The sequence below is a fragment of the Typopeltis vanoorti genome, chromosome 15 (assembly GCF_054136105.1).
Source record: "Typopeltis vanoorti isolate ZY-2024b chromosome 15, IOZ_Tvanoo_1.0, whole genome shotgun sequence".
Taxonomy (NCBI): domain Eukaryota; kingdom Metazoa; phylum Arthropoda; class Arachnida; order Uropygi; family Thelyphonidae; genus Typopeltis; species Typopeltis vanoorti.
The window spans coordinates 93,005,617-93,026,281 of record NC_143563.1 but is presented as its reverse complement, the minus strand read 5'-3'; the positions used below and the strand labels follow the sequence as shown (position 1 = coordinate 93,026,281).

Here is a 20,665-nt window from a genome sequence, read left to right as displayed (position 1 = left end):
AACAAAATTCGACTGACCAATATCGAAAACTGAAAGTGAACTTCGTATGGATAAAAGAATATCAGTTAATAGTTTCAAAATGCTGCTTTATCATCAAAGTATATAAACAAATTAATTTTAGTATTCTATCATTTCATTATTTCCTTTGATAGCGGTATTACTTATAACACTCAAAAATTAAACGAAAAATAACAAATTAAAAAAATCTTTACAAATGTTAAAAAAATTGAAAAACAACAACAACAACATATATTAAAGGAACAAATACAGAATATCAAAATGTACATAGCTATTATACAGGCACATTAAACACAACACAGATTTCATTCATAATTATAGGTCCATTTGTTCATGCCTATGAACATTTTTGCGTGATGTTTACGTCATACCGGATATCAAATCTAATATGACATGCGCAACTTGTCTTTAGGAAGCTGAATACAACTTCATTCCTTGATTAAAAAAAAATCACTTAAATAATTAAAAACTGAAATCCTGCTGACCTTTATGAATTCAGTTGGATACTTGGCCCATTTATATTGTTATTGAGCGATTCTAGAAAGATACCCAGTCTTTTATTCAGAATAAACACTCGTAGTGCTGAGGCGAAAAAAAGTTCACCTTGGTGAGCAATAACGATGGACTTAAGCTCCACACCCGAGACACTTAGGAACTGTTAATTCCATCTACCGAAATCCATAACGTTCTCTGAAGGTTCTTGTGTGTTGGCTGTTCACAGTGGTGTAATTGCTGTGGTATATCCTCTCTGGTCATCTATTGTCATTGTCACTGTCTGGATAGGTGACGTAATAAGGGGGATTTTTGGGATGTCCTGGTCTTCCCATTGTGCCCATTAATCCACCAGGAGGCGGTGGAGGAAGCATTTTGTGATGATGAATTGGGGCTGGTGTCCCAAGTGTCGAATATGGAAGTGCCAATGGATACATTGGATAACAGGTGCATGTACTTGGGGGTGGTTTCAAGCAAGTGCATTTACCTTGTGCGCGGAGTGCTAATGGTCCAGCGAGTGGCCCAGCTGTATAATGAGGCCTTGTTCGACGTAGTCTGATGATGCAGATGATGATGATCAGGATGCACACAAAGGCAACCACGCCAGCAACTATCCCAATAATCATTGTATCAACTTTGGTGAGGGAACTTCGTGCACCACTTGTGGGACCATGTGATGGAGGTCGTCTGGTTGTAGTGGACAGTATTTCATAGATAATGTCCGGTGCTCTTCTTGGAGTGGTTGCTCTTCTTGTAGTTGTGGGTGACAATGTTGTAGTTGTGGTTGTCGTATCGCCACAAATCATTTCTTCCAGCTGTAAACTCTGAATAGATCGTCCCTTGAGTGATAAAGGTTCCTGGCATGTAAGATGAGTTATACTATTTTGGGATTTTCTTTTAACATCCTGGATCCATTTCCATAAATATTCGGTATTACAATCACAAGTGATTGGATTATCTTGCAGACCTTCTAGTTGGACATTGATTTGTTTATTATCTATGATTGACAATAGTTCTGGACTAAGGCGTCTAATCCTATTTCCTCTGACATTAAGAGTGATTTTTGAAGAAAGAGGAAGAGGGAGAAATATTTTGTCTGAAAAGCTGTTGATTTCTGTGTTCGTAAGGGTGATGCGTATTAAAGAGCTGTGCATTCCAGCAAATGCAATAGATGACAAAGACTTCAGCTCGTGACCATAAACCGAAATTTCATGTAAGCGAGAGGAATATGCTTTTTGGAGTTGATCTTGCAAAGACATCTCCTTAATTTCAACACTAAGCTCTTCTAAGCCACCTAAGAGCTGAATGCATTGTTTGCTATCAAAATTTTGAAGAGATTGAAAACCATATATGTGGATCGTTTGGAGTTTGGGCAAATTTCGAAGAGAATCGCAGTCAAAATCTGTTAGATATTTTAACCCACTGATTTTTAACTCTTGCAAATTAGAAAGATGACTAAAATCTCCTTTTGCGATATATTTTAATGGATTTCCAGATAAATCTAGTTTCTCTAACTTAGGAAGTTTAGACCATACCGTTGCTAAATTGATACTCAAATTGGGAATTTCATTTCTGGATAAATCTAAAAATTTTAACATGTTAGATCTTTGAAATACTACGCCATTGAGGGAATTGATTTCGTTGCCAGAAATGTTGAGCAATTTCAAAAACGGACTCTCGACAATTGGCAATGCCCTTATTCCAGTGTAAGCCACGTGAAGTTCTCGCACACTTTTTGGTTCACCAAATAATACATGATGGGCATCATTGGAAAGAGGATTGAAAGACAAGTCTAATTCTTTAATATTAACCAGCACATCTGCATTAGAAGGAAGGCTATTGATTCTATTATGAGAAAGATTGGCTTTTACTAGAAAAGAATATTGACGTTTCAAAGAACCATTGGGAAAATCACGAAAGTTATTCGCTGCTAAATTGATACTTTCAAGTTTCAATCCACTCATTCTGCTGAATAATTCGCTTGGTAAAGTAGTTAGATTATTGAAACTGAGATCGAGATTAAGCCTGCTTATACCCATGAAGATTTTTTCCTCCAAATTAGAGATCCGATTGTTTTGTAAGTTGATCCATTGAAGCTGAGTAGAATTCTGAAAGGCTTTTTCACCAACTTTTGTAATTTCGTTGTTCTGTAAATCTACCTGCCTCAAATTAGGCATGCTAGAAAAGTAAAAGTCACCAACTGATTGTAGTTTATTACCCATTAATCCAATTTGCTGAAGAGAGTGAATAGAGTTCAATATTTCGTTCGGAAATAGAGTCAAACCATTATAATTGAGTTTAAGTATCTTTAGTTTTGAATGGTTAGCAAACGAGTTAGGATACAAGTAAGTAATCTTGTTATGACTAAGATCCAAATGTCGAATTTGAGTGGTTTCACTGAAGGTGTCGCCACGGATCATTGTTAGTCCGTTTTTGCTAAGATTTAACTCCTGAAGGTTCGGCAATAAGCCAAATGCCTTTACGTCTAATGACGCTAGTTGGTTATCACTAAGATCAAGTCGGTGGAGTCTGGGAAGATGGCGAAAAACTCCCTCCTTAATTTCCTTGATTTGATTTCCATTTAAACGAATTTCCATTAGCGAAGCACTGTTAAAAGTCCCAGGTGTGAGTTCTGACAGAAAGTTGTTGCTAAGATCCAAACTCTGTAGAGTTTTCAAGTTCTGAAACAATAAAGGATGGAGATCACTTAATTTATTGTAACTAATATTTAAGTGCCTAAGTTGTTTCATCTCTTGGAAGACATCTTGAAATAAATTAGATAACTGATTCCTGGAAAGAGATAATATCATTAACTTTGAAAAGTTGAGTTTGGGAAGTTGAGCTATTTCGTTATATCCAATGTCTAAGTACAGCAAAGTACCTTCAAGACCTCTTGTTGTGCTGCCAGTAAATTCATCAATTTTATTGCCATGTAAATTTAGCAATTGCAGATTAGCAAAATTCTGAAAAGTTCCATCAGGGATTTCGCTTATAAGATTAAAAGCAAGAGACAATTCTTGTAAATCACTGACAGAAGAAAGGATTTCACTGGAAATGGCAGCAATTCTATTGTAATCCATGCTTATCTGTTTTAAATTCTTGAAGGCTACGAATGCCTCGGATGGGAAAGTAAGAATACGATTATCATTCAGAGTTAATCGGGATAAACCTTCTAATCCGGCAAACATTTTATGGGTTACTTTTCGGACACTGTTGACATCCAACAACAAGACTTTGACATTCGACATACCTGTAAAAGTATTTGGAGCAATTCCAAACACTCTGTTTCTTCTTAAATCAACATATTCAAGCGAGGTTAATGGAGATAGGAAACTTCCATCTAATGCTTTGATTTTATTGGAATGCAAAACTAACTTTTTTAGCTTAGGGATTTTCTGTAGTGATATTGTAGGGATGGTTTCTAGGAAGTTATAAGAAATATCTAACGCTGCTAAGTTCAGTAATCCTTCCAAAGCATCCGGAGTTAGGGATTTGATTCTGTTATATGAGAGCAACAGTTCTTTTAATCCTGATAGATTGATAAATGCTTGATTGTATATCACTCCGATGTCGTTCTTAGAAAGATTTAAAGTCTGAAGGTTGGACAATGGTGGAAATACTCCTTGAGGTATTTCTACGATGTAATTGTGTTGCAGGTAAAGGTGACGTAAAGAAGTCAAATCTTGAAGAGCAGATGTTGGAACTTGCTCAATCTCGTTATGCTCTAGATGAAGTTCCTGGAAAAAAATAAAAGGAAATAAATGAATTTTGCAACAGATCAGCTTACTACTTCTTAAAAAAACTGCATTATTTGAAATATATAGTTAATGTTATGATAATATCCATCTATCAGTGGCGTTAAAAGGCACTTAAGCGTCCACGGCTTTCCAAGTATCCTTGGACTTCCCAGCCGTAATACGAGGATAACGTGATTACCTACCCCCCCCCCCCCACCACCACACACACATGCATCTAAGTGTCCTATGTCTGTAGATGTGTGTGTTCACGGAGCCGGTTTGCATGTTTAGGGAACGAAAAAACCCCTAACTCCATATGAGACTGGCAAACTCACCTTTAGTCGAAAGAAACCAGATAAATGTTCCTCACATCACTGACGGGAATCGAACCCAGGTCTTTCCTAACAAAGGGCTTCGTCTATACTGACCTACGGAGGCTCGTTATGATAATATAGTTATTGTAATAACTATGCAGGGTGGGATTCCAAAACTTTCCATAATGACTACCAGATGCCATTACTGTAGTTCATGCGAATCTTCCTTATCTCTAGGTAAAGCAAAATTTGTTGTCCCATTTGTCGTTTTAAACTCGAAGTACGCATTATTGAGAAATCTAACTATGAGTTGTGTGCCATGAAAGTTTTATGACCATATTCATTTGCATAACGACTAAATTAGACTATTCAAAAGAAACATCGAACCGGTGAACTCCTTGCTGATAGGAACAGATTAAATAATTTGATATTTTAGACTCTAAAATATACGAATAATATGCATGAATTCTCTTACGGGATACTAATACCTTGTATTCTACTTGGATAATACCATTTACCTTCTACAAAATTAAGAAATAGTATAGTGTATACGTATATAATGTTACTCGTTAATATACGTTAATGTAGCTCACAATAAAATCGACCATGGAATACTCGCGATATTAGCACATAATATATTAGTGAAGATTAGGATCACGAATCAGCAGCAATCTTCTGTATTTTCATGTCACCTTCGTCTGAAGATTGCGCTGATCTTTCTGCGATGATTGCATTCCCCTTTGGAGAATGAAGAGGTGGGAAGATTTGATTTACTCAAGCATTAATTAGATTATGGACAGAAGGGGAGAGAGAGAGAGAGAGAGAGAGAGAGAGAGAGAGAGAGAGAGAGAGAGAGAGAGAGAGAGTAATTTGTTTTTAATCTGCTTTAATCTTTAGAAACTAATGAAATAAGAGTATTTCATGGATATAGAAACAGTTCGCATTATACACAAAACAAGATTTCCTGGGGAGAGTTGTGGGGGGGGGGAGGGGTTTGAGTCCTATCACTAATACAACAAATGCAATTAATTTCACATGTTCGTGTTTTCCTTTCTTACAGTCAAGGAAGTGTGATAAGATATCCGCATAACATGCTCATAAATAAAGTAAGTAGGTGAAACTATTATGAATCAACAACATTCAAGTCACTCTACAACCGGTTTCTTGTATTTATTTTACCGAAATTTACGTAGAAAGGGATGCGTTTCAGAAGTCAGCAGTCAGGGGTCACCTTTATTCCCATTATACTTACTAATGTGGACTGTAACCGTCTCGAGTTACTGTAAGTCAGATCATCAAGACTTGGGCGATCAAGGTTCGATTTTTCTAAGCTCCGTAATGTAAAACAATTTAGGATGTAAATGGAACTGTACAAATGAAAATTTCGCTTCTTTAACTCAATACTGTTGAAAGGCTTTAAAAAAATCTACATACCCTAAAAATCAAATATGTTTTGAATAAAAAAATGTCATTCTTATCTAGTGAAAACAATAAATTATATAAATAATTGATTTTTTTGCCTTTAAATACGTAAAACTTAGTTACTAAATGAAAAATAAATCACTTTCATTCCGTTATTAGAAATCATTCATACTAGTTAAAATATTTTGGCCGTACACTGCGACAACCTGCGGTTGAATTATGCGCATCCCAATCACTCCCTTTCTGTGGAGCCAATTGAGACTTTTTCATACTGTAGGACTGCATAAAAAGAACTCAATCACCGCTGCTATTTCCTCCATTAACATCATCTCATCATACGCACCATTTTCACTTCACTACTGTAATTCAGAGACGTCTAGGGGCAGGATCGTGAACCTCATACCGAAGCGTAAATTTAGTGACCTAATTTTTTTTTTTTTTTAATTGAGCACAGAGGTTCAGTGTATTCCCATGCAATCAAACTCGATGTTCCTAACATTGAGTAACGTGTATTTTATATAGGCTCTTCGGTGCGTGTTCTACGGTCGATTTCGCTGAGTTGTTGGATACAAAAAGTTTTGTTTTGTTTTTTTCTGGAGAAAGTATAAGCTCAATCTGTAAACTATGTGCAACAAAAAGGTCGGATACATTAAAAAATAATAATAATAAAATAATAATAAAAAAATCCAGAAACAAGTTTTTTTGTTTTTTTTTTCCCCCTAAATTTTTGAATCTTTATTCTGGGATTTTTTTAAAAAATTTTCTTACATATTACCTAGACTCACAGACATTAAAACAAGAAAACAGAAAGCACTGCAGTTCCACATAAGTCTTAATAAAGTATGGAAGTCGCGGCTCATCTTAAACATCTTAAAGGAGACGAAGATTCGTCTTTGCAAGTGCACCAGCTAGTCTATCTTTCTGTACTGCTCCCAGACCTGGAACATCTCAACAAAAGCAGCAACCAGTATTATAAATATCTTTGGAACTACTTGTCTAAGAAATATCCTGGATTACTCCTTGGATGGCCACATTCCCAACTCTACCATATTAGATGAAACCCAGCAAGATCCTCTAGTCAGCACTGTTCAAAGTAACCAAATAAAATGACTCGGTCACCAACTTAGACATCCACCCTCTGTACCCTTTGATGCTCTGGTCCTCTACGCCCACAGATGGAAAAAGAGGCAGACCCCGAACTCCATATTGGAAATACATCAGCAATATTCTCCCCGTTTTCCCCCAACTCTCTGCAGCAGAGATCCGTCAATTAGCATATGACAGAGAAGCCTGATTTTCCTTCACGTCATAACAACCTCCAAGTCCTATTTTAGTGTATACCCAGACTACTTATTTGTTTTGACTGGTTTCCCTATTTATAATTGTAAAATTATAAATAAATGATGATGATGATCATTTAATTATCCATATTTAGTTAATTTTTTAAAATAATAATCCAATAGTATTATCGTTTTAAGACTGTGTTATAGAGTTATTCATATTAGTTCAATCAATAAAAAAAATAAAAATAAATAAATAAAAAGCGCGGGAAACTATACCTGAAGGCTCACGAGATCCTTAAATGTTCCACCTTTTATAACTCGGAGTTCATTTGAGGCTAAATTTAGAATACGGAGGTTCGTTAAGCGTTGAAACTCGGTAGTGGAGAAAACAGGATTAAGTTGATCCCCAAGGCGATTATTAGCCAGGTAGATACCCTCCAGAGTGTCTTCGATGCCTTCAAAAACCTTTTCAGTTAGTCTTCGAAGAAGATTATGACTAAAGTCTACAGTTCGGAGCGGTATATCACTGGCGGTAAACAACTGAGCTTCTAAGTGTTGGATTCCCGCATGTCTCTGGAGAAAGGAATGGATTTTATAACGATGTGGTAAGACGGGGAAGTCTTTTGAGAAAGATACGTAATCGCAGTTCACTACTGTGCCATTGTTGGCATCGAGGGAGCACATACAGGAGAGTTTCATGCTTTTAAACACCTCTTCGCAGGATATTTCCCTCTGAGTATGCACCATCAAGAACACGGAAAACAGACAGAGCACTGCCAGCAGTGCCCTCTTTGTTGACCCCATCTGCAAAACACGTAACAGATATTAAGCACAAAAATATAAAATAGAATAAATTAATATTTTTTAAAAAATCTGAAAATTTAATTTATAAGTGTAATCTTATTTGAATTTGAATTATTTTAAATATAAATAAAGTTGTACTTTTTCGTTAGTGTTAAATACACCACATTAAAAAATATATATACAATCGTAAAAATTCTAATCTAAGCCTAAACACGTCGATTATCTCCCACCAGGTGGCAGTCTTTTATCTTTTTCGTTGTCCAGAAAGGTCCTTGAAGGTGTATCACTATCAAGATTTTATTCCCTCTTCCCACAATGAATTAGCAATAGAAAATTGCTACTTTTCTATTGCATACAGTTTTTCTCGTATTGAATAGATGGAGGGACTTCTAGAATAATTAGGAAGTCTTGCGAATAAAATTCAGCCATAGTAAACCAAGGTGCTATTTTCCCTGTTTCTTGCAGCGTTGAAAAGTAATTTATTTTTCCATAATTTGAACATGGACAAAGACTGATTGGAGCTAATGAGACAGAAGGCGTGTCGGAGATTATTTATAATGCATTAAATAAAACTTAATAAACTTACAGTATCATCACTAAATTCCTCTGAAGTTAACAAATAAAATAAACTCGGCCATTGGGGGGGGGGGGTTGAGATCTTAGAAAAACTTCGTCAACTTGCAAAAAAAAGTTATATATATACAGTATATATATATATTTTTTTTCTTAAGAAAATCAGACCATGTAAATTTAATTCCTTAGATAGACACCATAAAGTATTTTATTAGGAAATTATACAAGATGTCTTAAATGCACTAATAATACATAACCCATTCAGGGCGAGCAAACTGCTCGTAAATTTTACCCTCACTGTAACCACGACAGATAGCGGGGAATATGAAAAGCATCTTGCTTCACCCTTAAAGACATAAATGTCAATTGTCAATAATACATAATTGTAGGTCAAGGTCACATTGGGAGTTATGCTAACAATCAGCAGACTGAATACTTGCGTAGGACTGTTAACAGACAGGAGGGTCCTTTATACTGCCCTATTTAACTTGTCGACTGCATCTGAGCTCATATGTTCTCTTGTGGCGGCACAAAAGATACACGCTTTTTTTTTTTTTTTGAGGTAGTGTTGTGAACAGTACTGACCATAATTGCAAATCGTGCGTCCATTTGGATACCACACCCTCTTACACCCAGTATTTTGATACTTGGTTCCGCATTTGGTTTATACTCAGGTCAGCTCTAATGTTAGGGTTAGTTACAAATGCATGACCTTCGATTATAGAAAGCGAAGTGGACGGACTCCACCTTGGTAAACACCCACCCATAAAGAAATCGTCTAGAGCAATGTTTCTCAACGTGGGGCAATTTGAATATTTTGGGGGGACAATTAGAAAATGTACACGTACATATTTATATTATACTTTTTCAGAATTTGGCTGACTATTATGCTAGAGAGGGAGCATCAAAATCTTTGAGACGTTGAGGTGGGGCATGATCCAAAAAAAAAGAGAAACACTGGTCTACAGCAACGATTTCTCTTTTTTTTTCCCCCATCAAATACCCCCTTTTAATTTTTTAACTCCCACATACTGCTGTGTATTTTTAACCTTCATAAGTATGTTCTGTGATTCACAATGTATGGCTGCATGAAGTACGTCTAGTCCACTGATGGCGAACCTGTGACACGCGTGTCAGCACTGACACACTTGAGGGTTTCAGGTGACACACCTTGGGTGTTGAAAAATATTGGTATTCTGATGAAAAAACTAATTTCAATAATTTCAGTTTATTAAATCAATTGTATAATATGAATTTATAGATTGTATATCAATGTCCTATTAAATAAATAGCCTAATATGATATGTATAAGTCACCATCTATGATTAAGTAGTTAAATTTATAATGCATGTATGCAAGTGGCACATCAACAACGTCGATATTTAAAAAAAAAAAAAGATATTTGACACACCTGGGTAAAAAGGTTCGCCATCACTGGTCTAGTCAAACAATTTATTATATTATGTTGTCTTCCACCTGGAGATATTAGTTCATCTAAGCAAAGGAAGCGGGTTTTATTTATTTCATTTTATTATTTATTTATTACGAAGAGAGCTGGAGCACCCGGATGAAAATCAAACTTTAATGATATTATGTTTTTCGTGATTATTAAAAACAGAATTTCTCTGCATAAAGAGATACTTTTCTTTTGTTGGCTTATTATGGATACGACCTTAGATTTCTATAACGATTTTGTTTCAAAGCGCATGAAGTTTATATATGCAGTTTTGTCACTTTCAAATTACTCCGCTAGGTGGCTGAGTAAATGCAAGTTTCGGCAACTTAGTATTGTCAATAAGTTTTACTGTTTAAGAAAAATAGGAGATGTTTTCCTTTCTCATTTTAAGTGAAATTTGTTCTATTGAAAGTAAAATGCCACAATAGTTTTCATATAAGAAAGAATTCTTAGTTGAAATATTAGCATTTTACTTTTTTTTTACCCTCCCATTATCCTCCATAACATTATTTCACATGCATTGGATGAGGTAATATACGATAGTACATGAAGCGCTAGTGGCAAATAGTTTAACCTCTTTGTATGTTAGGATTTAATAGTTGAGTAAAAGCAGTATAACGTCATATACTGCTTTTACTCTGAATATCTAACTTTTTGAAATAATTTATCTAATTTCTTATTGTAATAATATACTTATTTATATTTTATTAAAAATTTTATCTTTTAATTAATTTATTTTTCTAAAATTCTAAATAAATTAGAAAACATCATTCAATTTTTAATATAATAATAGTACATAAAATTTATGATGTGGTGTGGTCTTGTTTCGATTTGGGATATTCGAGTAAATCATGGCTTTTAAATGTGGCGTAATGGCGGTTGCCAAGTGTTTATATATGTGATCAGTGATTTAAATAGTCGTTATGATTTTCTGAAGAAAAATTTATTTTGTAAAATATTTGCTACTGATGCTGGTAGATCGATTTGATCTACGGGATATTTATATTATATATAGAGGTAAGTGTTCTTCATTCTGTGAAACATTTACTACCTTTGCTGGTAGATCGACTTGATCTACGGGATATTTACATTGGGCTTTAGGTCCCACTTCTCAAACTTTATTTTAATAGAGTTGTTGCCTTCTGTCAATCATGACAAAACCTCTCAATGAAGGCATATTTGAAGAAGTTTACAAAGAATTCCAAAGATTAGGAAAACTTTTGAGTGACAACTGGCCAGGGAAAGTAAAGCTCTTAGATACATTCCCCCCTACAGCAGTCACAGAAGATAGGATGGATGATTCTAATGAAGGAAGTATGTTGACTGAACTAGAATCAAGTCACTCCACGAATACAGAGAATGCTGCATCTCAGGATAATACTCCGCAGTTTGTGGAAACCAACACAGAATTTCAAACAGTCAAAAAGAAAAGGAAAATCTCCTCTACTGCAGATACACCCAAAACAGTGGAGATAGAACCAGATAATGTAATTAAAGAAAGGGTACCCCCAGTCGACCTAAGGGCCAAGGAGCACTGGACGTCCGTTGCATCCACACTGAAATCTTCAGATATCACCTTCATTAAAGCCACAAACACAGAAGAAGGAATTCGCATACAACCTAAAACTTCATCAGATTACAGAAAAATGACCAAACTTCTAGACAACAACAACTTGCCATATCACACTTTTGCACTCAACAGTGAAAAAAATTTAAAAGTAGTGTTAAGGGGAGTAACTGAAGCATTACAAATAGAAGACCTCACTGCAGACCTCCAACTTAAGGGATTTAGCCCAATTAAAGTCAGCCGAATGCGGAGAGCTGATAAAACACCCTATCCCCTAATTCTAGTGGAAATAAGCAAAGACCAAAATCATATATACAATCTCCAAACCATCTGTGATCTAGTCATAAAAGTTGAGGCATTGAAACATAAATCAACTACAACCCAGTGCCATAGATGCCAGAAGATTGGGCATGCCCAACGATGCTGCAAGGCTGAATTTCGTTGCGTTAAATGTGGTGGCAAACATGCATCAAATGAATGCCATAAACCTCGTACACTTCCAGCAAAGTGTGCAAACTGCGGAGGACCACACCCTGCAAACTATAGGGGCTGTATAGCATTTCCTCAAAACCAAAAATTACAACTCAAAACCAGTAAACCTCTTCAAGAACAAGCGTCTTCCCATCAAACCATAGTCTCCACAACGGATGGAAGATCGTATGCTGAAGTTACAAGATCAACCTTCCAAAAAGACCCAAAACCAAAGCAGTCACAGCAAACCAACAAACCTATCCTACTGAACATAACAAGCCACTTAGGTGAAATGCTTGCTGAACTCCAACAAACCAACCCAACTCAAGAAGCCAAAGATATCATATTAAGGCATACACAATCACTCTTTATGGAAATTCTTAATGGATAAATCTAAAAGAAAACCGAAATCATTACAAATTGTTTCATGGAATGCAAATGGTTTATCTATCAAATTACAGGAGCTGCAGGAGTTTGCAGCAGAAACTCAAGCAGACATCATCCTCATAAATGAAACACATCTTCGTCCAAGTGACAAAATCAGAATCAATAGTTATAGCACTTACCGTACAGACAGATGCTTTGCTAGAGGTGGAGGCACTGCCATCTTTGTGAAAAGAAACATAAAACATAATTCAATAGCAGAACCCCAAACAGAACACATGGAAACTACAGGAATAGAAATACATATGGAAAATACAAGCAGCATTACGATATATGCAGCCTACAACCCCCCAAATAAAAAACTCCTTGAATCTGACTTAGAGGTGATACTAAATACAGGCAGAGCAGTGATTATAGCCGGAGATCTTAATGCCAAACACTCAGTCTGGAACAGCAGAAACTCAAATATTAATGGAAGAATACTCAACTCTTACACCACTTCAAGAAATATAACAGTAATTGGACCCACTGAACCCACACATTATGGAGCTACCGGTCGTCCTGATGTACTAGATATAGCTATATTAAAAAAACATAGCGCACAGCTATCAGATACAAGCAATCAACGACTTAAGTTCTGATCATAACCCCATCATATTACAACTAGGCACATTCAAGATATAACAGAAAACACCACCGCATTTATAAATTGGAAACAACTTCCCTCAGCCTTCCAGGAAAATCTTGGTCCAATACCGCATATAACATCTGCTGAAGATGTAGAAAAAGCAGTGAAGACTCTTGAAAAACAACTGCTGACAGCTATAACGCAGGTAACAAATATAACCAAATGTACACCATCAAATAAACTTCCACAGGATATAAAACGTCTTATCCAAGAGAAAAACAGATTAAGAAGACAATATCAGAGAACAATGGACCCAGCGGATAAACAAGCAGTCAATAGAGCAACAAACCAGGTTCGATATGCCCTAAAGGACCACCGTAACCATCTCTGGAATAACAAAATTCTCCAATTAAACACAGAGGATCAATCAATATGGAAAATGATGAAATCACTCCGTTCAAAGCGTTTTACATTTCCTCCAATCCAAGGTGAATCTAATGTTGTCTACAACGACGAGGAAAAAGCTGAAGCATTTGCTGACAGTTTAGAAAAACAATGCAGCCCCAATTATATCAATACAGATATAAATTTCATAAGTAAAATTCACACCCAAGTGCGTAAAATAACTCAAAATGCCTCATTCCAATCCAATAACAAATCCGTATCACCAACAGAAGTATATGAGATTTTAAGAAAACTAAATAACAAAAAGGCTCCAGGTCCAGATGGAATAACAAATAAGGTACTCAAATTACTTCCTCGCAAAGGGGTTATGCATCTAGTAGCCATCATTAATGCCATCTTCCGGCTAAATTATTTCCCACAACGATGGAAAATTGCCGACGTTTTCCTAATTCCCAAACCTTGGAAAAATACACAGTTTCCTGTAAATTACAGACCAATCAGCCTTCTTTCATGCATAGGTAAGATAGCCGAACGTGCTATTCTCACACGGCTTCAAGAGGCAACAGATATCAACCATATAATTCAAGATGAACAATTCGGATTTAGGAAATATCACTCCACAACGCTACAAATTTACAGGGTTATCGAATATATAACCCAAGGGTATGAATGGCACCAACACACTGGCGCAGTGTTTCTAGACACCACTCAGGTATTTGATAGAGTATGGCATCATGGACTAATTTTTAAACTACACGAAGTTGGTATTCCATTGCCACTAGTGCTACTTATCAAATCATATCTACACAACAGAAAATTTAAAATAAAACTCAACGGTATCAGATCCACGGAGAGGAGAATCACGGCCGGAGTACCTCAAGGCTCTCTACTATCTCCCCTACTCTTCTCCATATACATGGCAGATCTCCCCAAACTGTCTCCAGCTATCACCGCTCTGTATGCCGACGATACAATCATTATAGCCAGATCCCTCCGTCCACACCTGGCCACAATCAAGCTGCAGAGAGCAGTCAATGAATTGGAGGATTGGTACACCAAGTGACGTATCGCAATTAATCCAAACAAAAGCTCTGCAGTACTTTTCACCAGACGTAAAGCAGAACCGAATACAAGCATACAAATGTTTGGTAAAATCATCCCTTGGCGTAATTCTACCAAATATCTGGGAATTCATCTTGATAGACGTCTAAACTTCAAGTCACATATGGATAGTGTTACCACTAAGGCAAGTCAGACTATAGCACAGCTATATCCACTTTTGAACAGGAACAGCTTCCTAAGCATAAGCAACAAAATCTTACTTTTCAAATCGGTAATCAGACCGCAACTAACTTATGCCTCTCCAACCTGGGGTCACACGACTAAAAGCAACATCAACAGACTTCAGATAATACAGAATAAATGCCTAAGAATGGCATTTAATGCCCCATGGTTCATCAGAAACATCCAGTTACATCAAGAAGCCAATCTTCCAGATATTAAGACCTACATGACAAGCATTGCAGAGAAATTCTTCACAATCACGGATAATCACCCAAATCAGTTAGTTAGACAGGCAGCGGACTACAAGCCCTCAGATCGTTTCAAACATAAAAAACCGAAATCCTCCATCGCAAGAGAAACCTGATACAGCCTCAATGCTCACAATGAGCGGGTAAATTACCCACAATATTCTCATCACCCACAATCTAAAATCCAGATGAAGGGATAAAGAGTCAAGGACTCAGTCCATCAACCAATTAAGTTCAAGTTCAAGTTCAAGTGGTTTTGTTTCACTCGCAATGGTGTGTTGTGATCATTCGTTTTGCTGCCTTTTTGGAACCGGCTACGATGGTTTTCGAATTGTGAGATGTTTTTCCTGTTCTTTTTTTTTTTTATATTTTTTTTAAAGATGGGTTTTCATGGATTGTATCACAAACAAAAGGTACGATATTTTGACATTATTACAATATAATAACGTTCTGGTAGCATTATTGTTAATTCCTTTGAACATTTGGGATAAAGTTAATAAATATATGTTGTTTTGAAAATATCAAGTATTAAAAACTTTACGAATTCTTCTCTGTAAGCTAATGAAGAGCTCATTGATGAGTGTCACAAATAATATTTCCGGAAATGAGTATCCAGTTCCTGATATGGTACTGTCCTAATTAATTTGGTGAAAGCATTTTAGAACCGTACACGTACTGCTGACAGTTTCTAATCAACAAAAAAAAAAAAAAAAAAAAAAAAAGTGATTACTCGTAGCAAGTTCCTTTTTATGTGTTACAATCACTACAAACATATTAAAAGTCCTGCGGGTAATTAAGTTGATTTGAGCAGAGAAAGTTCAATGGGCGGTCGTAAGAGTACATTGGACAATTGACCTTTGCAAAAGCGACAACTTTGTAATTAAGTCGATAGGTGAAGTTTTTGTTTGTTTTATTTACGGTATTTTGTTTGTTAAGTTCGCTTAATTCACGTGTCATTCACCATTTATTTTTATATAGGCCACATATGATCGATCGTTAATTTTTTTTGCAAAATATAAACTCATCGATATTAATTCTGAATTAAAATTGATGGATTAAGAATTAGTATCTGGACACTTAGTAATCTGTCATAATTATTTCGGATTAAAAAAAAATGCGTATTAACCTATGTTAATACGCTTTTCTTTTTAAAGTAAGATCAATTTAGCAGGGCCCTGGCCATAATTGGAAAAATTATTTATTTATTTGTTAACACCAGTCTTCCAAAAGTTTGGAATAGCAGGTAAGTTAAAAAATGTAATTAAGTTTCATGATGATACCAATATTCTACTTCTACATGTACATAAACGAAATACTATTTTGCTTATTGACATTGTGATAATAGTTTTCAAAAAAGAGGGGGGGGGGGGATGGATTAAGTTGATCATGATTCTACAAACAAGTAATTCTCCTTTCAGGTTCAGCATTATCTAAGACAAGAAGCTATTCATTCATGAACTGGACATTACATTATATTAAGAAACTTGTTCTGTAAATACCTTCAAGCACGAAAAATAAATTAAGTACAAGGATATGTTGTTGACCCCTGACGAATAAATGCACAAAAAAACATATTATATCGAAGTTGGATATATGCATGTTTGTTGTAAACAGAATTAAAAATTGCTAAGCGAAAACAGATAACAAATTGTATCATTTGAAATTTAAATAAATAGTTTGTTTAAACAAACATTTAAATGTTAAAGAAACGTTGTTTTTAATTTGTACAAATAAAGTAATAAAAGTCGCTAAACCAAACAAAAGCTTAAAAGGGCTAACAGAAATAAATATTTGTAAGGACGACATCTATCGGAGAAAGAAAGGTCTGATTACCATAGCAACCGCTGTACATTACGTAGCCATTGTTTTATTTTATTGAGTCATTGTCAAATTTCAGAGTAGTACGATAAAAATATGATAACGTTGAATTTCAGTAGGTGCTACAGCAGCTAGTAAATTTTGCATAGAAAAAGAACAATAGAGGAAACGGAATGTAGCTCTGAAGTTATGCACAATTAACTTTGAACTTCTTTTTTAAAACCTCCACTTATCAACAAAGCTTCTGATAATCAGAGAAACAAGGACAAGCGTACCCAATTGAAATTACAATGATAAAACTGCATTGCTTTCCTTAGACTATCATAAATTTATAGACTTTTATTATCGATACGCAGGCATATTTGCTTCATAGTTAGCATATATATATATATACTTTGTTTCCATACAGTTCATGCGATTCAATGTTATCACAACAATAGGAGTGGCTTGATGAAGGTGACCCATTTTAAAGTCTACCATTGTTAGATGGCAGGAAACGACGTATAGATAGAAAGAATTATTTATATTATCTCCTAATTATTCTTTCGATGCATTACGGCTACTTTAGTAGCATAAAGTTTTCACTTCCATAGCGTAAGATGGATTCATAAATTTAGGACTGCGTCAAAAAAAAAAAAAAAAGTTGGCACGTGGTCCGATTAAGATGTAAGAGCTGCACCTTTTAAAAACCAGTCTCCCACATGTGAATGGCAATCTTATATCGCTGTTGACCCTTCTTCTCAGGAATGTCTGTTCGCATTTCCGGATATTATAAATCAAATAGGTCACAGAGAACTGTGGATGATGTAGTCATGGCAACCTCCATAAATATACTTTTATTTTTCTGTTTCTATTACCTTCGGATATTATGAATGAAAAAGAATGTTCACTAATAATACATTAAATAGAGTGAATGAATAAATTTCACATAAAATACTCGTAGAATTATTTTTATTGCTCGTAAATTCATATGATGTACTTTTGCTGAAGTTTCCCCTACGATGTGTACGTCTTAGGATTACACTATTAAGAATTATGACTTAAGTTCACCGAACTGATATACAAAGTCGAATCGTTTATTTGAATGTTTCACAAATAAGTATAAGTAAGCATAAATTTAATGTGAATTTAAAAGAAAGAGTAATAATAAAAATTCCGGTTAAAAAAATAATAAAATAATGTGTAAGTAAAAAAAAAAAAAAAAAAAAAAAAAAAAAAAAAAAAAAAAAAAAAAAACCGCAGTTGACAGGATTCGAACCTGCGCGGGGAAACCCCAACGGATTTCGAATCCGTCGCCTTAACCACTCGGCCACAACTGCATATTTTGCAATTTACTTATCTCCCCATACAGTTCAATAAAAACTATAACGACATCAAAATTTTTAGAAAATGTTGGATGGTTATTAATGATAAAGCTTTACTGAATATTGCACCACGTGCTATCAACGAAAAAATATTCCAGCATAGATTTTGATAAAAATTCTCTCTCTGAGTGATATATTTGAGCGCTCTTAAAAAATTGATTAAGTAGAATTAAAACTTTAACTGACAGGTTGCATTCTGTGTTTCTACCAGATCCTTGCTGACATCTCATCTTAATAAATTAAAAATAATTAAAAGATTGCTTTTTGTTTTTAAGTAGAGTCAGCTACTCGTAAAGATCAGTTCCGCATGTAATACATTCAGCCTTTACCTCCAGCTAAATACCTTCTACAAAACATATAGACTCACACATTCTAAACCATACCATACATTTAATTTTTCATAGTTGAATTCGTTGACCTTGGCAAGTGAAAAGTTTTTATCTCTGAAAATTACATTTTGCACTGTCTATTTTTACCCTTGCTCTGGACTTAAATTTGTCCTCGCACACTTGAAAGTAAGCTGTCTTTCTTTCTTTTTTTTTTTACCCCACCTAAACAACTCCCAGAAAAAAGACTCACTTAGTTGTGCGTGTCCATTCTCAATTATCTCAACGGGGTGTTAGTTTACTGGCACAATACATCATGAGGTCCCCATCTACCTCTTTTCCAAGTGGATGACTGTGAATTGTAGCACTAACTTACAAGTTAATATTCCGCAAATGTAATTTTTATTGCAAAGAAATATTGGATTATATATGAAAATCAGTCCATACAATCTCATCAATACAATCTCATCAATATAATTATATTAGAATAATTATAGCGTATGTCGGCGAACTATGACTATAAGTATTTTATCTATCTAAATTTATTAAAGGTGTCACTAATTAATTCATATTAATTTAAAAAATATAATAAAAATAAATTTATAAATATAATATTTATAAATTTTAATAGTTAATTAAGAAAACTAATTATAATTATTAACAAATAATATGTAAGTATTAAGTTTTGGTAAACACTACATGAATGCGTATGAGTGATAGTCAGTCAACAATGTGAGAACAGCATTCAATGATTGGACCACAACAAACCCAATCACATTCCTTCAATCAAACTGATTTTTACTGATAATCATTCCACAACAAACTTTGTTTTAAATGTCTGTCTTAAGGCCAATTTTTCATGTTTTCGGTAGTTGCTTTTCCTTACTCCCGCTTCTCCCCCATTACAAAGGCGGATCTACTGACTTGTAACAGGTTTACAGGATGGGGAGTGTTCTCAGACTTCAGTGTGTCCGGTTCTGACGTTACATACCAACTGGCTGCCCCGCTTGATCAATGAGCCGGGAGTTAGTAATTGGTGTGTACTTTACTTGGACAGTGAACAACAACAACAAAAAAAAAACAACTATAGCGGTTGCCTTTTCTCAAAAAGTAAATGATTCCATGAATAAATGCATAAAAAAAAGGTATATTAAGTAAAAAAAAAAAAAAAATGAAGGATTCAAGGTATAAAAATTTCTTCTACTATTTTATTTGCACAAACGATTTAAAAAAATAGTCAAAAGCATAATAATAATGTTTATTAATATTTTATTAATAAAAATTAATAAAAAAAATAATATTCATGTTGTTATTGTTATTTAGTATCAGGGTGTTCTCCGGCTGGTTTGTGTTTTAAGTAGGATGAAAAACCGGATATTCTAGTAAAGAAAAAGAAGCCATATCTTCATGAATTTGTATCACGTATGAACTCACCTTTAAATTATTTTCATAATTATTTACGACTTTATGAGAGCATTTAATATAAATGTTAGCCTTCCCTCCCCTGATAGTTTTTATTTACAACAAAATAAGAAATTGCTACAGTTGTTTTCGCTATATTGTCACTCGTCAGTGAGATAGCATCATTCCTCGCAAGAAACGACTGCCTTTACTGTGTCATTTAAGTGAAATGATCTTATTTACATACTGTAAACATGTTCTATTTAATGATTTATTGTGTCTGTTTTAGACTTCTTAACAAGTAGTGCATAGCACTCGATGTCAACCTGGCTTTAATAGGACGTGTCATATATTTGCATACATACTTTAGAAATACAATTAATAAAGTAATAAATTTAACATTTTTAATAGACAAAACGTACAAATGATTAAACATGAATCTAATGCTATTCTAGAAACACAGCAGTGCATTTACGGCATATTGGTTTCATCTTCGGAGAACACAGCATCTAAAGCACGTGATTTGCAGAATTCGCCGATCTAGAAGGATTCCATGCAGTGGCGCACCCAGAGGTGGAGGGGGGGGGGAGGGGCCCTGGCTCTCCCCAAAGAAAAAGGAATAAAACACTAGAAAATTTTCCAAAAATCTTTTCCTAATTAAAATTATTTT

The 20,665-nt window shown here is 34.9% G+C and overlaps 1 protein-coding gene and 1 non-coding gene across 2 annotated transcripts; both read right to left on the bottom strand.

Moving 5' to 3' along the window:
- Positions 1–770: 770 nt before the first annotated feature.
- Positions 771–8,013, bottom strand: LOC150098985 (uncharacterized). Its single transcript, XM_090405786.1, has 2 exons — positions 7,543–8,013; positions 771–4,247 (listed from the first exon to the last, which is right to left on the bottom strand). Exons 1-2 carry the CDS (start codon positions 8,011–8,013, stop codon positions 771–773), a joined length of 3,948 nt encoding a protein of 1,315 aa, XP_090261912.1.
- Positions 8,014–18,141: 10,128 nt separating this feature from the next.
- TRNAS-CGA (transfer RNA serine (anticodon CGA)) lies at positions 18,142–18,223 on the bottom strand. The gene has a single exon. It is a non-coding gene; the product is annotated as a tRNA-Ser (tRNA).
- Between the last annotated feature and the right edge of the window lie 2,442 nt (positions 18,224–20,665).